Here is a 22807-nt window from a genome sequence, read left to right as displayed (position 1 = left end):
TATTCACATATAAGACAAAAAATGTGGGGAAGATCTCCATTTCAGACTTAAATTTCCAATTAATTTCTTTGGTTGTTGAAGTAGCCCCATTTGTAGTAATGTTTATCTCCAGTGTCACATGTAATGAGATTTTCGATACCTAAGCAAAGAATGGTGAAGAGTTGTTAATCGATTTCCCGCAATATTGTCGTTCCATTCCCTATTTTAGATCCTAATAATCATGCTTACTACTTTCTTGCAGTCACATCAGCATGGTTTTAACTCAAAACTATTCAGGCTACGTCCACACTACGCCAAATAAATCCGTAACCAAAGCTTTTTCTCTTAGTTTTTACCCTCCGTCTACGCTAAACAGCATTTTCGTCCCCCAAAACCAGAGCTTTACAGAAACATTTTCCAGGGTGGGTATTTTTGAAAACGCTGCTCAGGCAGATCAGTGTGGATGGGGTAACCGGAGAAATCTGAAAACACTGTCAGACAGACGGTAGTGCGCTATTTCATTGTTTTCTTGAACGCAACCTAACAATTTCAGAACAGACGGCAAAGAGACTAAAGCCAGAAGAGGTAGAAATGTACTCACCAAATACTTTGACCCATAACTTACTGAATAAATAAGTATACTGTACTCACTTTGCCCTGTTTTCTGTCCTTGCTCGTATGAAGGTGGTTTACCTATTTATGCAAGTACTTCTCTGACAATAGATGTGTAACAGCCTAATGTAACATTGTATGGAAATACAAGATAACTTTGATGCAGACATGTTTTACACATTTAACAAGGTGCTTTATTAATGCAACAGAGTTAGTCAGTTTTTCAATGTTCGTCGTCAGCCAGGTCATACAGTCTGTGAACTCCCTGTCGGTTGCCTCCGTACGCTTCAGTATTTGTTTTTTTTACTTTTAAATCTTCCTGCGCGACAGCCAATAGCTGCCCGTCATTTAAGATTCTCTAGTCGGTAACTGAACAAACACGCACAGAGAGACTCAACACCAAACATGTTGTTTGTTTTTGGTAGGTGTGTCCTGTGCATGTGGATCTCCATGTGGAGGAGATTCGACGAGATCTCTGTTTCAATGTGGATGGAGATATTTTTAAAAACGCATAGTGTGGACGCCTATCGTTTTTATGCGAAACCGGCATTTTCAAAATTATCTGGTCTGGTGTGGATGTAGCCTCAGTACATTTTCACAACTACCTTTTCATTTACACCTGTTTAGCAGTTTAGAAGCCTTTGAATAATCAAAATCACATTGCAGTTGTGGCAACTTGCATTAATGAACACCTTACATGAAGAGCATGGGTTAAGAATGACTGCTGCTTGTGGCTGTGATTTAAAATGAATACAGTGCTGTGACAAATTATTTCCAAGCTAGTTGAGAACCTATAGTGTCAGATATTGATCGAGTAGGCTTTGCTTTCATAGTTTTATTAAGTTTTTTAAAAAACCATTAATCTAACAATTTTATGAAGTTTGTAGATTTCTATTCTTGTGAGTAAGTTAACAATAATTTTGTGTTTTAAAAAATAGTAAAATGTAAAAATAAAAAGTATGTACCTACAATTTCCAAATAGGGATCATTTCTCCGCGTTTATTCGAGAATGGCACAAGATCTATGAAAGTAAAGAACCACACAATGAGCCTTTACCAAGTCCATGGGATAAAAATATCAATGAACTTCAGAAGATGATTATCCTGAGGATGCTTCGACCTGACAAGGTAAAAAAAAATGTTTCTGAGTTTTCTCTTTACACAGGTACCTTTGACTGGCCCAGTTCTTCTAGAATTCCAGGTTTATATATTTTCCAATAATAGAGGCATATTTTGAGTAGATCATGTCTATGCCATTTCTTTGAAAGACTATTTCTGTTAGTCCCCAGTCCTTTTACAATAGAACTGCAAACATTTCCTGTTATACTATTGTGTTAGTTAAATTACCTGATATATTTATCTCTGAAAACCTACCACAATGTATTTAAATGCAGCATGAAACGGGTGTAATATTTCAATTATTAAACACCTAACAGAACAACACAGACAAGATGCTGGAGGAATTCAGCAGGTCAGGCAACATCTATAGAAATGAACAAACATCAGTGTTTCAGGCTGAGACTCTTCTTCAGGACTAGGAAGGAAGGTTGAAGTCGTCAGAATAAATAGTGGGGAGGGAATGGGGAAGGAGGACTATAGTCATGTGGGTGGGAAAGATAAAGAGTTTGAGAAGAAGGAATCTGAAAGGAGAGGAGAGTGGACTGCGGGAGAAAGGGAAGGAGGACGGACACCAAGGAGTGATGATAGACAGGAGAGGAGAAGGGGTAAAAAGACAGAATGGGGAAGGAGGGAGGAGACAAAAAAAAATCACCAGAAGAAATCGATGGCCATGCCATCAGTTTGGAGGCTGCCGATATGGAATATGAAGTGAAGCTCCTCCACCCTAAGTGTGACCCCTTCATAGGCCATGCACCGACATGCTGGAACGGGAATGGGGATAGGAATTAAAATGGTTGACTGCCAGGAAATCCAGCTTTTGGCCGACGGAGCAGAGGCTTGACAGACCAATCACTCAATCGTTTCTCTCTAATGTAGGCGAGGCCGCATCGGGATACAATGACGATCACAGCATGTTCACAGGTGAAGTGTTGCCTCACCTGGAAGGACTGTTTGGAGGTGAGGGAGGAGGTGAATGGGCAGGTGTAGCATTTCTGTTGTTTGCAAGGATATCTGCCAGGAGGAGGATTAGTGAATTTAAGAGCAGGGTGGAAGTTAGAGACAAAGTTGAGGAAATTGATGACCTCAGCATGGGTGCGTGAAGCAGCACTATTGCAGTTGTCATTGTAGTGCAGGAAGAGTCGGGCAGCATTAACAGGGAAGGTATATTGACATTGACAATTGCATTGGTGTTGCTTCATGCACCATTTCTGAAACCACTCTTCCCTTTCTCGATCTCGCTGTCTCTATCGCGGGAGACAAAATTTCTACCAACATCTTGTATAAACCTACCGATTCCCGTGGCTATCTTGACTGTAACTCTTCCCACCCTGTCTCCTGTAAAATGCTGTTTAGTTTTCTCAATTCCTTTGCCCCCACTGCATCGTTTCCTAGGCTGCAGCTTTCTTTTCCAGGACACCAGAGATGCTGTTCTTCTTCAAAAACTGGGCTTCCCTTCCTCCACATTGATGCTACCCTCACTCACATCTCTTCTGATTCTTTGGACATCCGCACTCACCCCATTTTCCCACCACCTTAACAGGGATAGAGTTCCTCTTGTCCTTACCTACCACCCCATGAGCCTCCGCATCCAACACATCAACTTTCACCATCTTCAAAGGGATGAAGTCACTCTCACGGTGAAGGAGAAGCAACAGCTCATATTCCCTCTGGATGGTCTCCAACCTGATGGCATGAACATCCATTTCTCCTATCAGTAATTTTTTGTTCCCTTCCTCATCCCTCTTCTTCTATTTCCCACTTTGGCCTCTTACCTCTTCTTCTCACCTGCCTATCACCTCCCCCTTTTGCCTTTCTTCGTCTCTTTCTCCCATCATCCACTGCTTCTTCTCCAGCCCGGGCTCCACCCTACACCTACCTAGTCCTCCTTCTCACCCCCCCCCCACCACCAAACTTTTTATTCTGGCATCTCTCTTTCCTTTCCAGTCATGAAGAAGTTCTCAGCCCAAGACATCAACTGTTTATTCAGTTCCTGACCTGCTGAGTCCCTCCAGCATTTTGTGTGTGTTGCTCTGGATTTCCAGCATCTGTAGATCTCTTGTGTTTATGAAACATCTACCAGAATTGCTTTTTTAATGATTTGTTTTCCTCCATTGTAAAGGTGAGAATTTCTTGTTTGACTATCCTGCTCAACACAGTATTTATTATTTTCTCATATGTAATGTTTGAAATACTTTCATAGCATTTTCAAATGTTCAGTGTTACAGAATATCCCCATGTAGAAGTTGACTAAAGGAGTGGTATACCATAGCATTTCTTTTGCAAGAGACTGAAATGTAGATACTTAAGAACTTTTATTTTAAATTAATATTGTACAAATTAGAGAAAACAAAAGATGCAGGTGAATTTTATAATTCATATTATCTTAAGGATTTGAACCTATGCTGTTATCTCAAATGTTCTTGATTTTTTTTTCCATTTATTTGAACAATTATTATCTGCTGGGAGAAGTTACTTCCATTTCTAGAAGGAAATTAAAACCATAATGACTTTTTGACCATATTTCTGAAAATGCCATGTTCTGTCTTTCAGATCATGCCAGCGGTGGTAAATTTTGTTACAGAAAAGCTGGGGAAACGCTTTGTGGAGCCCCCTCCGTTTGATTTAGCGAAGAGTTTTGGAGATTCCAATGCTACTATTCCACTTTTATTTATACTTTCTCCAGGAGCCGATCCAATGGCAAGTGAGTTGCTGTGGGTCCCTCGGATCATGGATATGTAACATTTCTTCTGCATTTGTTCAGCTTTTAGCAATGAAGTAGTACATTGTATATGAACATGAGGATGCAAAGGTGCAGTTTTATTAATTCTATTATAAATGTTATTGATAACATTTCTGTATCATGTGATGAGGCTTTTGATACATTTTTCACTGTTCTTTGGTGTCAATTGTTTAAATTCTAGTTACTTGCTGAGTGAAGAGGTATGCCTTAGCCCAAGTGGGCACTAAACTTATAATGCATTTGGATGGTGCTGCGTGTGGACGAGCAGGTGTGGGGTAATAATAAATGTTAGGGTTCCCTAGATTAAGAAGTGCTGGTGACTGCAGTTATGATTGAAATATTGGCAACGTGTGTTGTTATATGAGGGGTGATTGATAAGTTCGTGGCCTAAGGTAGAAGGAGTCAATTTTAGAAAACCTAACGTTTATTTTTCACCATTGTCCACTCCTACATTTACACACTTAGTCCAATGGTTGTGGAGCATACAGATCCCTTCTATGTAGAAGTCAGTGTCTTGGACTGCCAGAGTGATCCATAGCAAGGGTTAAACCCTCCCCAACAGCCCTCGCAAACCTGCCAGCAAGAATGTTGTTCCACCTCAGCTCCAGGTGTTAACTATCCCTTTTGTACAGATAATACCTTGCAGAGAAAAGATTCCAATGATCCAGAAATCTGAAGCTCTGCCCCCTACTCCAGCTCCTCATCCATCTGCCAAATCATCCTATTTTTGCCCTCAGTGGTGCATGGCATAGACAGCAATCCAGAGATTACTGCCCTGGAGGTCCTACTTTCAGCTTTTTACCTAACTCCATAAATTCTCTCTTCCGAACCTCCTCCCCTTTCTACTTTTGTCATTGGTGTCATAAGAGATGTTAAAAATATATTCACAATCACAAATATTGTCGATAGAGTAATTAAGGGAGAAATTTGATCCTGTTTCCAAACAACGTTGATTTTCTACCGTAATTATGTAATTCTTTGTAGGTTTACTAAAGTTAACAAATGATAAGAACATGGATGCAAGTCAGTTCCAGTCAATCTCTCTTGGCCAGGGGCAAGGCCCAATTGCTGGGAAAATGATAAAACAAGGTATGCTTGATGGCACTTGGGTATGTCTGCAAAATTGCCACCTGGCTGTGTCCTGGATGCCAACGCTGGAGAAGATTTGTGAGGAATTCAACAGTGAGACCTGCCACCCTGACTTCCGCCTCTGGCTCACCAGCTATCCATCTCCAAAGGTATTGAGGAAAATACCGTCAAATGGATAACAATACATAGACAGCTGCTGATAAGTTGAATTATGTATACATTAGAAATAGTAAAAAAAATTGTTCGAGGGAAAATATTGCATTTAGATATTTTTTTAAAAAATCTACTAATGTTATTTCAGGAACATTCAATTCTACCAATTCTTTTCATATAACAATGACCAGCTGCATAACTATACAAGCAAAGTTAACCATGAATACATAATCTTTCAAATATATAAATTTAAAGGGATTGGACAGGCTAGATGCAGGAAGATTGTTCCCGATGTTGTGGAAGTCCAGAATGAGGGGTCACAGTTTAAGGACAAAGGGGAAGCCTTTTAGGACCGAGATGAGGAAAAACTTCTTCACACAGAGAGTGGTGAATCTGTGGAATTCTCTGCCACAGGAAACAGTTGAGACCAGTTCATTGGCTATATTTAAGAGGGTGTTAGGTATGGCCCTTGTGGCTAAAGGGATCAGGGGGTATGGAGAGAAAGCAGGCACAGGGTTCTGAGTTGGATGATCAGCCATGATCATACTGAATGGCGGTGCAGGCTCAAAGGGCTGAATGGCCTACTCCTGCACCTATTTTCTATGTTTCTATAACTTGTTAATTTAACATAAGATCATTGTGATTTGCTTAGCCAAGGCTTAGGCTAATACAGTGCATGAGGGGTTGATCTCCTTGCTGTCATGTTTTATTTGTGATTTGACTGAAGACTGTGATCAAGAAATTAGATTGTGTGGTGCCTGTTCTTTAGATTGTACACAATCTAATTTTGATTTCATGCAGAGTTTGTGCACTGGAGTGGGAGATGTTCAAGGGAGATCTGATTGAGATAAACAACATTATGAGGGGCATAAATAAGATAGTAGATTTTTTTTTTTGTATAGCAGATGTACCTAAAATCAGAGAGTATAGGTGTGAGAAAGTTTAGAAGTGATCGGAAAAAGAATTATTTCAAATAAGAAGACAATTGGAATCTGGAATCTAGTGCCTGAGTGGGTGATGGAGGCAGGCGCTCTTACATTTGGGTTCTAAATGAGTGTTTGAATTGCTAAGGTGTGGAAGTTGCAGACAAAGTCCTTTTAGTGAGATTAGTACAGATGAGCAGTTGATGATTGGCATAGGTATGGTGGGGCAAAAAGATTATTTCTGTGCTCTATGATTCCATGTATCCAGATTGTGCTGGAGTCATTCATGGATAAAATTTAGCAAATCACAAAATTTGTCCGGGTTCTTCCAGATGTGATCTACATTGAAAGCAGGTTTCAAAGTAATTGGATTAATTATTTCTTTACAATGGGATATAATATGACATTTAATAAATGAGATAGACAGATTACATCAAGTCAAGTCAAGTCTATGTGAGTTTGGTGGGGTCATATACTGTATCCGGTGCTCCCGGTGTGGCACCCTATATATCAGTGAGACCCGACATAGATAGGGAGACCGTTTTGCCGAGCACCTACGCCGCGGCAAAAGAATCCTGGTGGATTCCTGGTGAATCCTGGTCACAGAGATCTCCCTGTGACCACCTATTTTAATTCCATTGCCCATTCCTATTCTGATATGTGAATCCATGGCCTCCTCTACTGTCACAATGAGGCCACACTCAGGTTGGAGGATCAACACTCTATAGTCTGCCTGGGTAGCCTCCAACCTGATAGCATGATCATTGATTTCTTGAGCTTCCAGTAATGGCCCCTCCCCACCCTCTCCTTCACCAGTCTGCATTCCCTTTTTCTCTCTCTCACCTTATCTCCTTGCCTGCTCTTCATTCCCTCTGGTGCTCTTGCCCCCCTTTTCTTCCTTCCATGGCCTTCTGTCCCCACTTATCAGACTCCCCCCTTCTCATGCCCTGTATCTCTTTCACCAATCAACTTCCCAGCTATTCATCCCTCCCCATTCCAGTTTCACCTATCACCTTGTGTTTCTCTCTCCCCTCCCCCCACCTTTTAAATCTACTCCTCATCTTTTATTCTCCAGTCCTGCTGAAGGGTCTTGGCCTGAAACATCAATTCTACTCTTTTTCACGGATGCTGCCTGGCCTGCTGAGTTCCTCCAGCATTTTGTATGTGCTGCTCAAGTTTATTGTCATTTAACTATATTGATGTATACCATCAAACACGACGTTTCTCTGAACCAGGGTGTAAAGCACTGGAGGATACATAACATGTAATAACTTATGAAAGTAGGGGTGAAATCTATAGATGGATTACACATAACTAAACAAACTAAAGTGCATAAATTAAATATTGTGGGGTACAGGACAGATTAACCAGTGACACTTTGAATGCAATGTGGCAGGGAGTTCAGAAGCCCAGTGGTCTGATAGAAGAGACTGTCTCCCATCCTAACCATTCCTGTTTTTGTGTATCGGAGTCTCCTGCCTGATGGTAGAAAGTCAAAGAAGGATGGAAGGGATCCTTAACAATACAGTATGTGAATAACCTGGTAAACTATATAAACTAATGAAATAATAGCAAATACCAGTTTCAAGTAAAGTGTTATAATTGTTATAACCATCGTATCTTTGTGGTATTTAATATGTAGATTTTTCAAGGTACATAGTTGTTCACTTAATTTGCATAAATTACTGTGAAAACTTATTGCTGATGAGGTTGTTTATGAATAGATGATTTCTTCGTGTTAAAGAGTGATGTTGCATTTTATTCTGTTCTGCACCTTTTCTTTCGTTACAGTTTCCCGTGACCATACTGCAGAATGGCGTGAAGATGACCAATGAACCTCCCACTGGTCTCCGATTGAACCTGCTCCAATCCTACCTCACTGACCCAATCTCTGACCCTGTGTTTTTCCACAACTGTGTTGGAAAGGAACTGGTCAGTTCAGATCCAATCCTGTACAAATACTAGTTAAATGTAATTATCAAATCATTACCCTTTTTAGCTATATGCTATTTATAATTTATACACCTTTTTTTTCTCAAGGCCTGGGAGAAGCTTCTTTATGGACTTTGCTTTTTCCACGCAATTGTACAGGAGAGGAGGAAGTTTGGACCTCTTGGATGGAATATTCCTTATGGATTCAATGAGTCTGACCTGCGAATCAGTGTGAGACAATTACAGGTAATAAACATCTGCATACGGGTGCACCATAGAATTAAGAACTAGACTTATGACCATCTTATAATTTGTTTTGTTCACGTATATCGGCTGACCAGCTTTATCTTAAAGCTATTTATGAAACAAAAATTACTAGTAATAACGCCTGTCTTGTACAATACTGGTTACATGAAATAATATAATCTGAAAGACATGACTAGAAAATTGTTATGAGCTAATAGTAAGTGTTTCTGTTTTGCTAGTGTATTGCTGTTCAGGTGAATCATAACTTGAGTTGTTCTGAAATATGTAGATGTTTGATATATTAAATTGATTATGTATTGTATTTTTACTCTTCTATATACCATTCCTCAGCTAGCTTCCCTACCAAGTGTTAAGTATTTAAGTAAGTTTAAATTAAGTAATTTTAAAGATTGCAGGTTACATGCATCTGGATTTACACGGACAAGCGAGTATTTTTCCCCCTTTTTCATTTATGGTCCAGGACAATGTACCTTGATGCCCTGAGCACACTTTCAGTGGAGATTACTGCACTGTCATCATATTTGGAAAGAGCAGATAACTTTCTTTATCCTAATTCAGCGATATTTGGAAAAGGTTAGCACCCTTTCACTTACAACAGACAATCCAGGTACCTCAGGTTTGCAGATGCATCAATCTATTCTAATCCGTATTTTGATGTTAACTGTTTCCTCAAGGACTTTAACCCACTTGGATTTTTTTTATTAAGTGCAATTGTGAACAATAGCCAGATCAGAAATGCTGATAAAGTCAACTAGTTCTCAAAGAGAACTCTGATAGGCCAATCAGATGGTTCACTGCTGCTCAGCAATAGGACAGGCACAAGGGTTGCTATTGGATTTTATTCAATGTATTTGAATATTGAATTTAATTAAGAGATTTTCAACGATAATTACAATTTTGTCCTTGTTTCACCTTAGCTATTTATAGGGCAATCTTAAAAGTAACCACTTAAAGAATAGTTCTGTCCATGATTTGCCATTTAACAAATTTCACGCCCACAATATCTCAAATCTGTAAGGGAACATCAGATTAATTTGTTTCATGGTATTTTAATTCTTGTCTTTGTGATTTACAGCTCTTCATTAATGAATATGACAATGTTCCATTCGAAGCCATCACATACCTGACTGGAGAATGTAATTATGGAGGTCGTGTGACAGACGACTGGGACAGGCGTTTACTGATGACAATATTGACAGATTTCTACAATACTGAGGTGATAGTAAATCCAAGATACGCATTTTCCCCCAGCAGAAATTACTGTGCACCCCCCAAAGGGAGCTACAATGACTACATTGACTTCATTAAGGTACTTGAAAAGTTATTGGATTTTATTCAATGCATTTTAATATTGAATTTAATGTAGTGAGATTTTCAATGGTAATTACAATTTTGTCCTTGTTTCACCTTAGCTATTTATAGGGCGATCTTAAAAGTAACCACTTAAAGAATAGTACTGTCCATGATTTGCCATTTAACAAATTTCACGACACATGCCTGTGTTAATAAACCTGATTCTGATTGTGGGCCAGGGATTACCAGCGCACAAAACTGTCAGCCAGCTGTTAAAAGTGAATCTTTGTCGCTTATTGGGCGTAACTTTTCATACTTATCATTGTTTCCACAGAAACTGCCTTCAACTCAGCATCCTGAAGTATTTGGGATGCATGAAAATGTAGACATTTCGAAAGATTTGCAACAGACTAAGATACTGTTTGATTCACTGCTGCTAACTCAGGGAGGCAGTGGACAGGGAGGTTCGTTAGGCGTCAGTGACCACATGTTGGAAAATATTGCATCAGACATTCTGTCAAAGGTACTGAGAGTCAAGAAGATGTTGTTAGCTCTTCATTGTGCAACTGTTTCACATCAAAGTGCAAGACAGTGTCAGTTAAAACATGGATTGCCAAGTTCAGTGAACTTTTCATGTCAGTAAGCAGCTATCACATTCTGTATAATGTGGCTCATTCTTTTAGTAATCGAACAAAATTTGTGATTATTTCTCTGCCAGTTGCCAGTGGACTTTGATATTGACAAAGCACTAACAAAATACCCAGTAAAGTATGAAGAGAGCATGAACACAGTGTTAGTGCAAGAGATGGAACGATTCAATAAGTAAGTAGATTTTTAAGATTAAAAAGATAAAAGATTTAACATGATATTAATTTACATTAAAAGAGAATTAAATATTGGCTACTGACTAAAAACAGGCCAAAAAATAGTTAATATGGTGAAGTTGGTAGGATCTATCTTTTTATCCTCCAGTTTTTCAGATTTACGCTACACATTTATTGTATTGGAAAAGTAATTTGGATGAATGAATGGAGAAACGAATATCGTGTTTTGCTGATGAAAGAATGTACAGCTAACTAGCATAAATGGAAACAGAAAGTTGCACAGAGAAATTGATTTGAGGATACATGTAGCAGATCAGTTCTTAGTGAAAAAGGATGAAGTTGCGTCATCCAGTTTAGATTAAAGGAATTTAAAGGATTTTCCAGGTGGTGAGAAGCTAGCAGCTGTGGAACCGGAGAAAAAAAATGTTCCAAGTAAAAAAGGGTCAGGGGGTCGGAACCGGAGGTGAGGGATGGGCCTGTTCAGCTTGCTGCTCCACGGGCTTTACTCATCTCTGTTCTGAACCGAGGCTATGGCCTGCAACGGCTACTGGATTGGCTGCAGTGATGACCGGCTTCACGGCTGTGGACTCATTTTCATGTAGTTGGCTTGCCTTTGCTATTTGCACCATTTGATATTTTTATCCTCCTGCACACTGGCTGTTTGACAGTCTTTCTATGGGTTCTGCTGGGTTTCTTGGTTTTGTGGCTGTCCTTACAGAGACAAATCTCAAGGCTTTGATCATACTTTGATCATAAATGTACTTTGAACTTTGAAATTACATGTGATCCTGAGTGGGTGGGAACGGGGTTTGGTGGGAGGAGGTGTTTGTGATGACTGTGACTAATTGAACTTTATCTCATGGAGCTAGGATGTAAGCAGTGTTAAGGTTATATAAAGCTCTAGTTATTCTCATTTAATGACCTGTGTCCAGTTCTGGATATCTGAATGTTGTGTCTCAAGAATAATACAGTATGTTTAGAAGGATGAATTATACCTGGGCTAAAATAATTGAATAGATTAAGATTGTGCTCTCGTAATTACATTTGACTAAGAAGAGATCTAATTAAGGTGATAAAGGCAATGAATTGAGATAACAATCTAAACATCTTAAGTTCTTTGTTTTTTCTAACTAAAGGTTTAACTCTATACTTATGTGTGGGGTTTTAGTTTATTATATAAAACTCTTATAGTTTATATATATTTATATGTATTTATATATATGTTTATATATATATATTATATAAAACTATTATAGTAAAACTCCATGATTAACTCCTTATATTCCAATATACTATCTATTCAATTTTATTTCGAAGTTACACAGGAGAATAATAAATTCTTACTGGATCTACAGTAAGTTTAAAGGAAGTGTGAGAACCAGAGACCCAGTAAGTTTTAAGAAGGGACATGAATTTAAGCCCTGATGAGTGTTAAGGAACATCTGAACCAGGGCCCCAGTCAGTGACAGTCAACAGTGGTGAGTAGTGGGGGAGTGTGGGAACCTAGGACCCAATGATCAATAAAGTGGGAACCGGGTTCCTGGTGTGTAGACATTGGGATTTATGAATAACCTGAAAGCAAGTTATTGCAAATTAACTGTAAAAGAAAATAGTGCCTTGTACCCTGATACAATTTTTTATATTTTTTTTGTTATCAATTTCAGTTTAATTCGAACAATACGATTCACCCTTCAGAATCTCCAGAAAGCAATTAAAGGCCTAGTGGTGATGGACTCTGCACTGGAGGCCCTAGCAGGAAGCTTGCTAGTGGGAAAACTGCCTGAGAAGTGGGCCAAGCGCTCTTATCCCAGCCTTAAACCATTAGGAAGCTACATCACTGATTTTTTGGCACGACTAGAATTCTTACAGGTAAAAATTGCATAGCATTTCAATTCAGTTAGAAACCAAAAGGCTTACCACAATCAGTACAATGTCTGTGTGTCTCCGCTTAGGTTAAGTTATGCAGGCTTGTGTGTCATGTGACTATTAAAGCCCCTTGGCATTATGCTTGGAAGAAAATCACCCAAAATGCCAACCCAGGCCAATTAAGTGGTGCCAAGCAGTTATCTTATTTCAATTGAAAACAAGATCAGTTGTGGACTGTTGTAATATCAATGGCTGCCATGTACCAAATGTGTGGCCTCTGAGTTTCCCCCGAGCTTGACCCTATTGTTCATAAACTGGATGCTTCAGGAGTTCGCCAATACTAGGTGTTGTAAACACCAGTCAAAGCCAGCGTGGATGGTCAACTGAACAGATGACTTGCACATAGCTTACAGCCCTGTGGCTTGATTCACATATATCTGAACGGACCCCCACTACAAAGAGTCAATGCCACTCCTTCTATTTAGCAGCACCTTAATATAAGTTTGAGACTTGATCGCGGATTAGAACGTACCAAGGATCTTGTAGCAGTTCAACATTCTGACTTGAAATACATCTGTCCTTTCCACCCCACACAGCAAACACTTTAAACCATCTTTATAATGCTATTCACATTGTAAATACATGCTGGCATTTATGTATTTATGTACATTTTATTCTGTGTCTGTACTTTAACCTCTAACTTTTTATATCATCTCTTATTCTTTATGTGTGTTGAATGTTGTTTTTTGTTGCATGTCACACCCTGCCCAACACACAGTGGCAAATTTCTAATACATCTATGATGAATAAAATTGATCCTTTCTGTTAACTGATATTGTAAAATGCTTAAATGGAGCATGTTTCTGTGTTTTTGATGCACGTGTGCCCAAGGCTCTCTTTAGTATGACATCCACCATTATCTATGCACTGTAGACACCATTTCTAAAAGAAAGGCCTCTTTGTTCGCCCAGGAAATGGAAATTTCTCCATCCAGTTTCATCTCCAGAGCTTTTGATTGACCAGTTGAAAGCACATGAATATAAATGATCAATCCTTAATTGTAATTGAATGCTAAATATCAAATCATAATACACTGCTTTATACTTGACAGAAATGGTTTGATGAAGAAAAGCCCAATGTCTTCTGGTTGTCTGGGTTCTTCTTTACCCAGGCCTTCCTGACTGGAGTCATGCAGAATTATGCCAGAAAGTACACTATCCCTATTGACTTGTTGGGATTTGAATATGAGGTAATATGTCTTATTTCAATTTTGTTTCTTCATTCTCTAATATTTTCCTCCTCCTTATGTAAATTAATGACACTTGCACTGTTCTTCTCCCATTAATCAAATGCAACTTTATTGTTATTGGGAACAATTTCCAAAACTCTTTTTTGCTGCAGTGCCTATCATCTGGACACAAGGTTTAAAGTGTATTTTTATTATCAAAGTCCTTGTATGTCGCCATATACAACCCTGAGGTTCATTTTCTTGTGGGCACACTCAATAAATCCATTACAGACTAATAACCATAATAGAATCAATGAAAGACTGCGCCAGCTTGGGCATTCAACCAGTGTGCAAAGACAGCAAGCATTGCAAATACAGAAAGAAAAGTAAATAAATAAATGTGTGTGTACGTAAGAAATCAATAAATATCAAAAACATGAGGAAGAGTCCTTGAAAGTGACTCTATAAGTTGTGGGAACATTTCAATGATGGGGCACACAAAGCTGATTGAAGTTATCCCCTTTGGTTCCAGAGCTTGATGGTTGAGGGTAATAACTGTTCCTGAACCTGGTTATGTGAGTCCTGAGGCTTCCGTACCTTCTTCCTGATGACAGCAGCAAGGAGAGAGCATATCCTGGGTGGTGGGGGTCCCTGATGATGGATGCTGTCAACACTTCATATAGATGTACTCAGTGATGGACTGGGCCATAGACACTGCTTTTTGTAAGATTTTCTGTTCAAGGGCATTAGTGTTTCCAGACCAGGCTGTTATACAGTCAGTCATTAAACTCTCCACTACACATCTATACAAGTTTGTCGAAGTTTTAGATGTCATGCTGAATCTTTGCAAACTCCTGCAGAAGTAGAAGCGCTGCCGTGCTTTCTTTGTAACTGCACTTGTGTGCCGGGCCCAGGACAGGTCATCCGAAATAGTAACACTGAGGAATTTAAAGTTGCTGACCCTCTCCACCTCTGATCCTCTGATGAGGACTGGCTCATGGACCTCTAGTTTCCCCCACCTGGTCAATAATTAGCTCTTTGGTCTTGCTGCCATTGAGTAAGTGAGCAGGCACGATAGTGTGGTGGTTAGCCCGACATTTTACAGTGCCAGCCTCCGGGGTTCAATTCCCACTGCTGTACGTTCATCCGTGACTATGTGGGTTTCCTCCTACATCGCAAAAAATGTACGGGTTAGTAGATTAATTGTCCTATGGGTGTAATTGGGCAGCACGATCTTAATGGCCATGAAAGGGCCTTATACCATCCAGTAACTCTAAAGTAACAAAATAAAATCTAGCTTTGTGGAAAAGTCTGTATTTCATCTCTAATGCAATATTTCACAGGTAGGAAGAGCGAATACAACTTGGTGTTTTATCTCAGAGACAACAATAGCCTTGTCCACCACCGGGAAATGATCTGTCATCGCAACAAATTGTAATCACATTCCCCTTTCTCTCAAATAAGTAAATATTAAGAATTCTTCTTCTTGTTTGTATAGCTATGTTGTTCAGGGTCACTTCACAACTAAAGTTTTAGCTCTGTTTTTAACCAAAAGCAGGAATTCAAACGCGTTGTATTTCCTCAGGTTCTACCTAGAGATACAGTAATGAGATCTCCTCCAGATGGTGCTTATGTCCACGGGCTGTTTTTAGACGGAGCTCGATGGGATCGAAACAGGTACACAAGAACAATTTCATTGATTGCTATTCCAGTTGAATTTGTAGAAATTCCAATGAGTATTATTTTTAGTATGCTGTAATCATTTGATGTTATATGATATATTATTTTCCCTCTCCTCTCAGTGGGTTAATGGCTGAACAACTTCCAAAACTCCTTTTTGATGCTATGCCCATCATCTGGATACAACCAAGTGAGTGAATAATTATTCATGGCCTCTTATCCTTGACTAAACACTGCATCAATGTGATTAACTTTGTACTATTTTCACACACACACCAAATGCAGCACATTTCCCCCCAGCTTTTTCACAAGATATTTGGCCTGACTTGCTGGCTAATGCCATTAGTTCTGCTCATAGTGATCTACTTAGGTGACAGTAGTTCCTCTAAACTTCTCTGAACAGAAGCAATATTTCCCTGCATGCAGCAATGCATAGACAACATTCAAATGGTTTAAAAATTTTTAAATATCATATCCCTGGATAAGATGTAGACAATTACCATTGCCAGCAAGAACGAGTCTAACCACTCATTCTTAGTATTCAGTGGCATTACTATCCCCCACTCCCTTGCCATTTCTGAGGGTAATTGTTGAACAGATACTTGACTAGACAAACTATGTAAATATTGCAATATCATGAGGAGTTTGTGATTCATTTTATACTCTTTCAGCATTTGTTCTGTCTGAGTCAATGCTTCAACAACATCCAGTACCAGCCAGGAAATAAATAGTCCACTTCATTAACACACGTGTCTACATTTACTCCTCTGCTGCTGATGTGCACTTTTTGCATTTTGTTCGGTCTTCAGAACTTCATGTATTTGATCACTTAAGTTACTTTGACAGCACCTCCCAAATCTCTGACCTCTATTAGCAAGAAGGACAGGAGCACCACCTCCTAGGGGTTTCCCTCCAAATCTTATATCATAACGACTTGGCAATAAATTATCATTCCATTGATGCTTGACCTAAATCTTGGAACTTCCCTACCCAACAAAACACAGGGTGTATCGTCATGGCACAAACTGCAACAGTTTTGCACATCCAACAAGATAAAATAAAAAGAAGCTTTTAGAGACCGTTTGAAAAACTCACAACTTTAAAAGTTAGCAAAGTTCAAAGGTTTCAATGTCGCTTGGGGCATAGAGTCACCCGACTGTCAAATTAGGAGCCCCACCACAGCCCAGGCCAGACTATTAGATTTCAAGGTGCAGAGCGCATGGGATTTTGGATGACAATTCTTGCCTAGTTTTGCTTCATAATCCTGAAGAAGTCTTTAGTTTAGAATATACACTCAGTGGCCACTTTATTAGGTACAGGAGTGTACCTAATAAACTGGCCTTGAGGGGAACCTGGTGTGGTCTTCTGTTGCTGTAGCCCATCCACTGCAAGGTTCAATGTACTGTGCATTCAGAAATGCTCTTTTGCACACCACTGCTGTAATGTGTGGTTACCGTTGCCTTCCTGTCAGTCTAAACCAGTGGTAATGAACTGTCTGGCCATTCTCCTCTGACCTCCCTCATTAACATGGTGACTTCACCCACAGAACTGCCGCTGTCTGGATTATTTTTGTTTCTGACACCACTCTCTGTAAAATCTGATGTGTGTGAAAATCCCAGTAGATCAGCAGTTTCTGAGATATTCAAGCTGTCCGGTTTGGCAGCAACCATCATTCCACATTCAAAGTCACTTAGATCACATCTCTTTCCCACTCTGGTGTTTGGTCTGAGCAAACCTCTTGACCATGTCCGCATTCTTTAATGCGCTGAGCTGCTACCATATGATTGGCCAGTTAGATGTTTGCATTACCAATAAGGTGTACAGTGCTATAAAAAGTAATCACCACTCACCCCTTGGAAGTTTTCATGTTTTATTGTTTACAACATTGAATCATGGTGGATTTAAGCTGACTTTTTTGACAAAGATCAACAGTAAAAGGACCCTTTCATGTCAAAGTGAAAACTCTACAGAGTGATCTAACTTAATTATAAATATAAAATGTAAAATAATTGATTTCATAAGTATTCACCCCCTTTAAGATGACACACCAAATCATCAATGATGCAGACAATTGGTTTTAGAAGTCACATGATTAATTAAATGGAGACCACCATATGCTACAAAGGTGTTTCAATTGATTGTAGAAAAATTACACCTGTATCAGGAAGGTACAACTGCTGGTGAGTCAGTATCCTGGCAAATACTACACCATGAAGACAAAAGTACACTCAAAGCTTTTCAACAAAATGATTATTGAAAAGCTCAAGCCAGGAGACAGATACAAGAAAATTTCCAAGTTACTGAATATCCCTTGGAGTACAGTTAAGTCAGCCATCAAGAAATGGAAAGAATATGGCACAGCTGTAAATCTCCCTAGAGCAGGTTGTCCCCAAAAACTGAGTGACTGTGCAAGAAGGGGACTAGTGAGGGAGGCCACCAAGAGACCTATGACAGCTCTGGAGGATTTACAAGCTTCAGTGGCTGAGGTGCGAGAGACTGCGCATACAACTGTTGCTCAGGTGCTTCACCAGTTGCAGCTTTATGGGAGAGTGGCGAAGAGAAAGCCACTGTTGGAAAAAAAACTCATAAAATCTCTGGTAGAGTTTGCCAGTAGGCACATGGGAGACGTTGAAGGCAGCTGGAAGAAGGTTCTATGGTCTGATGAAACCAAAATTGAGCTTTTTGGCCATCAGACTAAACACTATATTTGGCATAAGCACTGCACATCATCAAAAACATGCCATCCCTACCAAGAAGCATGGTGGTGGCTGCATCATGCTGTGGGGATGCTTCACCGCAGCAGGCCCTGGAGGGCTTGTGAAGGAAGAGGGTAAAATGAATACGGCAAACTACAGGAAATCCTGGAGAGAAATCTGATGCTGTCTGCAAGAGAACTGCGACTTGGGAGAAGATTTGCTTTCCAGCAAGACAATGATCCCAAGCATAAAGCCAAAGCTACACAGGAATGGCTTAAAAGCAACAAAGTTAATGTAGTGGAGTGGCCAAATCAGAGTTCAGACCTCAATCCAGTTGAGAATTTGTGGCTGGACTTGAAAAGGGCTGTTCACTCATGATCCCCATGCAATCTGATAGAGCTTGAGCAGTTTTGTAAAGAAGAATGGGAAAAAATTGCAGCGTCCAGATGTGCAAAGCTGATAGAGACCTATCCACACAGACTCATGGCTGCAATTGTTGCCAAAGGTGCATCTACTAAATACTGACTTGAAGGGGGTGAATACTTATGCAATCAATTATTTTGTGTTTTATATTTGTAACTAATTTAGATCACTTTGTAGAGATCTATTTTCACTTTGACATGAAAGAGAATTTTTCTGTTGATCAGTGTCAAAAGAGCCAAATTAAATCCACTGTGATTCAATGTTGTAAAACAATAAAACATGAAAGCTTCCGGGGAGGGGGTGGTGGATGAGTACTTTTTAAAGGCACTCAACCTAATACTGTGGCCACGGAGTGTACTTTCTGCAGAAATACTCCTGCAGAGGTACAAACCAAACTGATGACCCACGGTTTGGAGTACCCATGTTTGTTGATATATTCCTGTGTCGAGGTACCAAAGAGAAGAGGACATTTCCTATAAATGTGGGGAAATTAAAATAGGAAATACCCTGTTGGCGACTCTTGCATTTTCTTTATAAGGAACCTGTCAGATTTCAGATCTTAGAGCAATAAGGAGATGAGCTATGAATAAAAGCCAAGATTCACCAAAAGCAAGGCGAAATGATCTTAACAATTATGTTAGTTTTTTTTGAATCTGTACTCCATTCTAAAAAAAAGGAATCAAATTACTTTGCACATCAATTACATTGAACTCTATTTTTCTCAAGATAAAAAGGAAGATTTCAAGTCTTCGCTCGACTACATCTGTCCAGTCTACAAAACTAGTGAGCGAAAAGGAACCCTCTCTACCACAGGACACTCGACCAACTTTGTTATTGCCATTCTTCTGCCTACCGATCGGCCAGTTGAGCACTGGATCAAGCGTGGTGTTGCACTTCTCTGCCAGTTGGACGACTAGAGTCACAGACTTCCAGAATATCAAAATTATATTCAACCAGGAAGTCTTTCCAATCCTGTCCCATGTCAGCGGCATTGCCTCACTTTAAAAAATGTTTAATTGTCTATCTTAATTTAGTTTTCACTCACAATATTTTTAATAAATAAAATAATTTACATTTCTTTTTAATATGGATGGAGATTCTCCTTTATTTTAGGCATGAAAGGTGAAATTGAATTTGGTACTTTTTCACAAGAATCTACCTTCCAATGTGTAAACGAGATCAAATAAGTAGAAGACCAAAATGATTCTGATCACAAGTCTGTGTGTAAGTATCCCTCTTACACAATTATGCAAAGCAGGCCTCCTGGAAACTTTGCAATTTAATTAATTTTGTACCAAAATGAGATAATTACATCAATTTGGATGTTGCAGGTGATTCCAAGCAGAAACCTTACCAGTTCTCCTCAATCAGCAATTCACATGCTCTAAGCACACAATGAGTCCGAGACTTACTGACAGGTCTGAATCTTTTATTACAGTCCACCGCTGGGCTCCTCTGTAAGAGGGCCTGGTCTGGTCTTGCTGGGATTCCCCAGAATAATTTAGAAAATTGCTTTCTAGGTCTTGTCTTACTCCAGTGGGGAGTTTACGTCTACAGATTAGGAAGCAAGCATACATATACCTTCCAGATTTGCAAGTGGAGACTTCAGTACTGCACTAAACTAGAGCCTATTGTTATTCAGACCTTATCATTCAACAAAGACGCAGAGTTAAAATGCAATCAGTCCTCAGCTTCCAGCACAAGGAGAAGTGAGCATGGAAGAACTGAGGTGATAAATGTGGATGATGAGCTCAACGACACAGCCCAGTTTCTGTACCATATGTAAAACATCTGATACTGGCACATTCTGAAATAAGATGGTGTGAATAGACAAATACATCTTACTAAATATCTAAAATACCTAGCTAAGTATCCACCCCTTTTATGCAGTAAGGTCAGTCTGTTCATCAACTTACCAACTCCATGTATTGAAAACTTGCAGCACATTATCAACAAGGCGAACACAAGACAGCAACTTATGTGAAAGGTATAAGATAAAAGTTGAAAAACAAAGAAAAAGTTGTGATTTTTAGTAATTTGCAATAAAAACAGAAAATACACGTTAGGCAGCATCTGTGGAGGAAGAAAGTGAAGTACGGTTTCAGCTCAATAATTATTTAATTATCTTTCATGTGAATTGGCTCTTAAGGTTATTCCTTTTCAGTCATGCTGTAACACAAGCCTTCAGGTCACTATCCTAAGTTTGGCAGCTCTGGTTTGGGACGTTTCTCAAAGTTTTACAGGTTAAGATGAATCATGGTATAATGATTTACTTCCAAAAAATTCACTGATCCTTTCTCTCTTCAAGCTTGAATACTCAGTCTCCCTCCTTGTGCTTCTCACTTGTCCATTGGTGATAATGGCCTATCTCTACAAAAACCAAAACACCCTTTGTTGATATGTCTCGTGCAAATAAAGCGCCATTTCCAACTGACATAAATGCTGACCCCCCCCCCCCCCCAGACTCTCGGTCTGGCTTTGTCACGTGGGTCTCACCAGTGATTGTAGGAGTTGATAACATTGAACTGATTGATTCCTTTGGTGGGAACGGCTGCTGTGCTCTTCAGCAGTGGGTAGATGAGGATGGGGAGGTGTTTTGGTGGAGTGCTGAGCAGGAGAGAAACTGCTGTGACAATAAATTTCAAAAGTGAAGTTCTCTGTGTCTACCAGGCTACCAGGCAATTGACACAGAGAGCCTCAGCAGCAGCAGCCATCTTCTGTAATTACCTGACAGTAGAAGAAATCAGATTTTAAAGAACGTTCAGTCTAATTTCAGGATAAAATATCTAGTCTATTAGCTACATATCCACCTTCTTATGCAGTATTCCAGAAACTTACCAACTCCATACTGTGTTTTGAAAACTCAGTGCATTTTTTCACAAAATGAACACAAGACAGCAGTTTATGTCAAAGTTATAAGATAAAAAGAATAGCGAACCAATCAATGAAGAAATCCTGATGTATATCTAAGCTCACATGGTTTGCACACATGCCTTATTGAATTAAATCGGTGAGCAGGAGCAGCAATTTCATTTAGGTCCATGGCTGAAGATTAAAATAGGCAGCGCTTCGCAACAGTTTTTGGAGTTGGACTGCGCCCAGTCAACGAATGCGATTTATTAGAAAGGGGAAATAACAATTAGGTAGGGGAAACTGGAGCAGCAATTGTCGGAGTGGGCCAGAGTTGGAGTGGCTTGGACTCATTGGGCTTGGGCTAGTTAAGTACCTGGTAAAGTTTCTTCTTCTTCTTTATTCTCCATGCCTCGACCGTTAGGGCAAAGTGGAACAGTGAGAATGGTTCCGGGGCCGTAATTTGTTCCCTGTGTGAGATGTGGAAAGTCTGGGAGACCTTTAGTCTCCCGGATAGCCACGTGTGCACCAGGCGCACCGAGCTGCAGCTCCTCAGAGAACGTGTTAAAGAACCGGAGCTACAGCTCGATGACCTTCAACTCACACTGGAGACAGAGAAAGTGACAGGAGCTGCAGGGAAGTAGTCACCCCTAAGTTGCAGGAGGCAGGTAACTGGGTAACTATCAGCAAAAGGAAGGGAAATGGGCAGGCAGTGCAGGGGACCCCTGTGGCCGTTCCTCTCAATAATACTACTTTGGATACCATTGAAAGGCAAACACAGTGACTGGGTCTCAGGTATTGAGTCTGGTGCTGTGGTTCAGGTGAAGAGAACTGCAGTTGTGATAGGACATTCTATAGTTAGAGAAATGGAGATGAGATTCTGTGGACACAGTAGAGAGACCCGGATGATGTGTTGCCTCCCAGATGCCAGGGTCAGGGATGCCTCAATCAAGTCCTCGGTATTCTACAGAGGGAGGGTGAACAGCCAGAAGACTTGGTACATATTAGCACCGATGACATATGTATAGGGAAGCTGATGAGGTTCTGAAGAGGGAATTTATGAAGGTAGGTAGAAAGCTGAAAAGCAGGACCTCCAGGGTAATAATCTCAGTATTGATGCCTGTGCCACGTGCC

The 22807-nt window shown here is 39.9% G+C and overlaps 2 protein-coding genes across 2 annotated transcripts in view; both read left to right on the top strand.

Moving 5' to 3' along the window:
• The window catches only part of dnah12 (dynein, axonemal, heavy chain 12), a 157907-nt gene extending 138044 nt beyond the window's left edge, over window positions 1-19863 (top strand). The window contains exons 62-74 of the mRNA XM_059944187.1: window positions 1574-1718; window positions 4260-4410; window positions 5434-5687; window positions 8406-8546; window positions 8655-8792; window positions 9889-10122; window positions 10441-10629; window positions 10825-10928; window positions 12595-12799; window positions 13908-14045; window positions 15610-15701; window positions 15827-15894; window positions 19550-19863. Coding sequence (XP_059800170.1) covers window positions 1574-1718; window positions 4260-4410; window positions 5434-5687; window positions 8406-8546; window positions 8655-8792; window positions 9889-10122; window positions 10441-10629; window positions 10825-10928; window positions 12595-12799; window positions 13908-14045; window positions 15610-15701; window positions 15827-15894; window positions 19550-19740 — 2050 coding nt within the window. The 3' untranslated portion in view covers window positions 19741-19863. The remainder of the gene's footprint in view (window positions 1-1573; window positions 1719-4259; window positions 4411-5433; window positions 5688-8405; window positions 8547-8654; window positions 8793-9888; window positions 10123-10440; window positions 10630-10824; window positions 10929-12594; window positions 12800-13907; window positions 14046-15609; window positions 15702-15826; window positions 15895-19549) is intronic.
• Window positions 19864-19954: 91 nt separating this feature from the next.
• Window positions 19955-22807, top strand: part of LOC132377804 (dynein axonemal heavy chain 12-like) — a 62110-nt gene continuing 59257 nt past the window's right edge. Inside the window, exon 1 of the mRNA XM_059944186.1 lies at window positions 19955-20047. The gene's annotated coding sequence lies outside the window, so the exon portion shown is untranslated. The remainder of the gene's footprint in view (window positions 20048-22807) is intronic.

Source organism: Hypanus sabinus, chromosome 19, assembly GCF_030144855.1.
Source record: "Hypanus sabinus isolate sHypSab1 chromosome 19, sHypSab1.hap1, whole genome shotgun sequence".
Lineage (NCBI taxonomy): Eukaryota > Metazoa > Chordata > Chondrichthyes > Myliobatiformes > Dasyatidae > Hypanus > Hypanus sabinus.
This window is presented reverse-complemented; position numbering and strand designations above follow the sequence as displayed.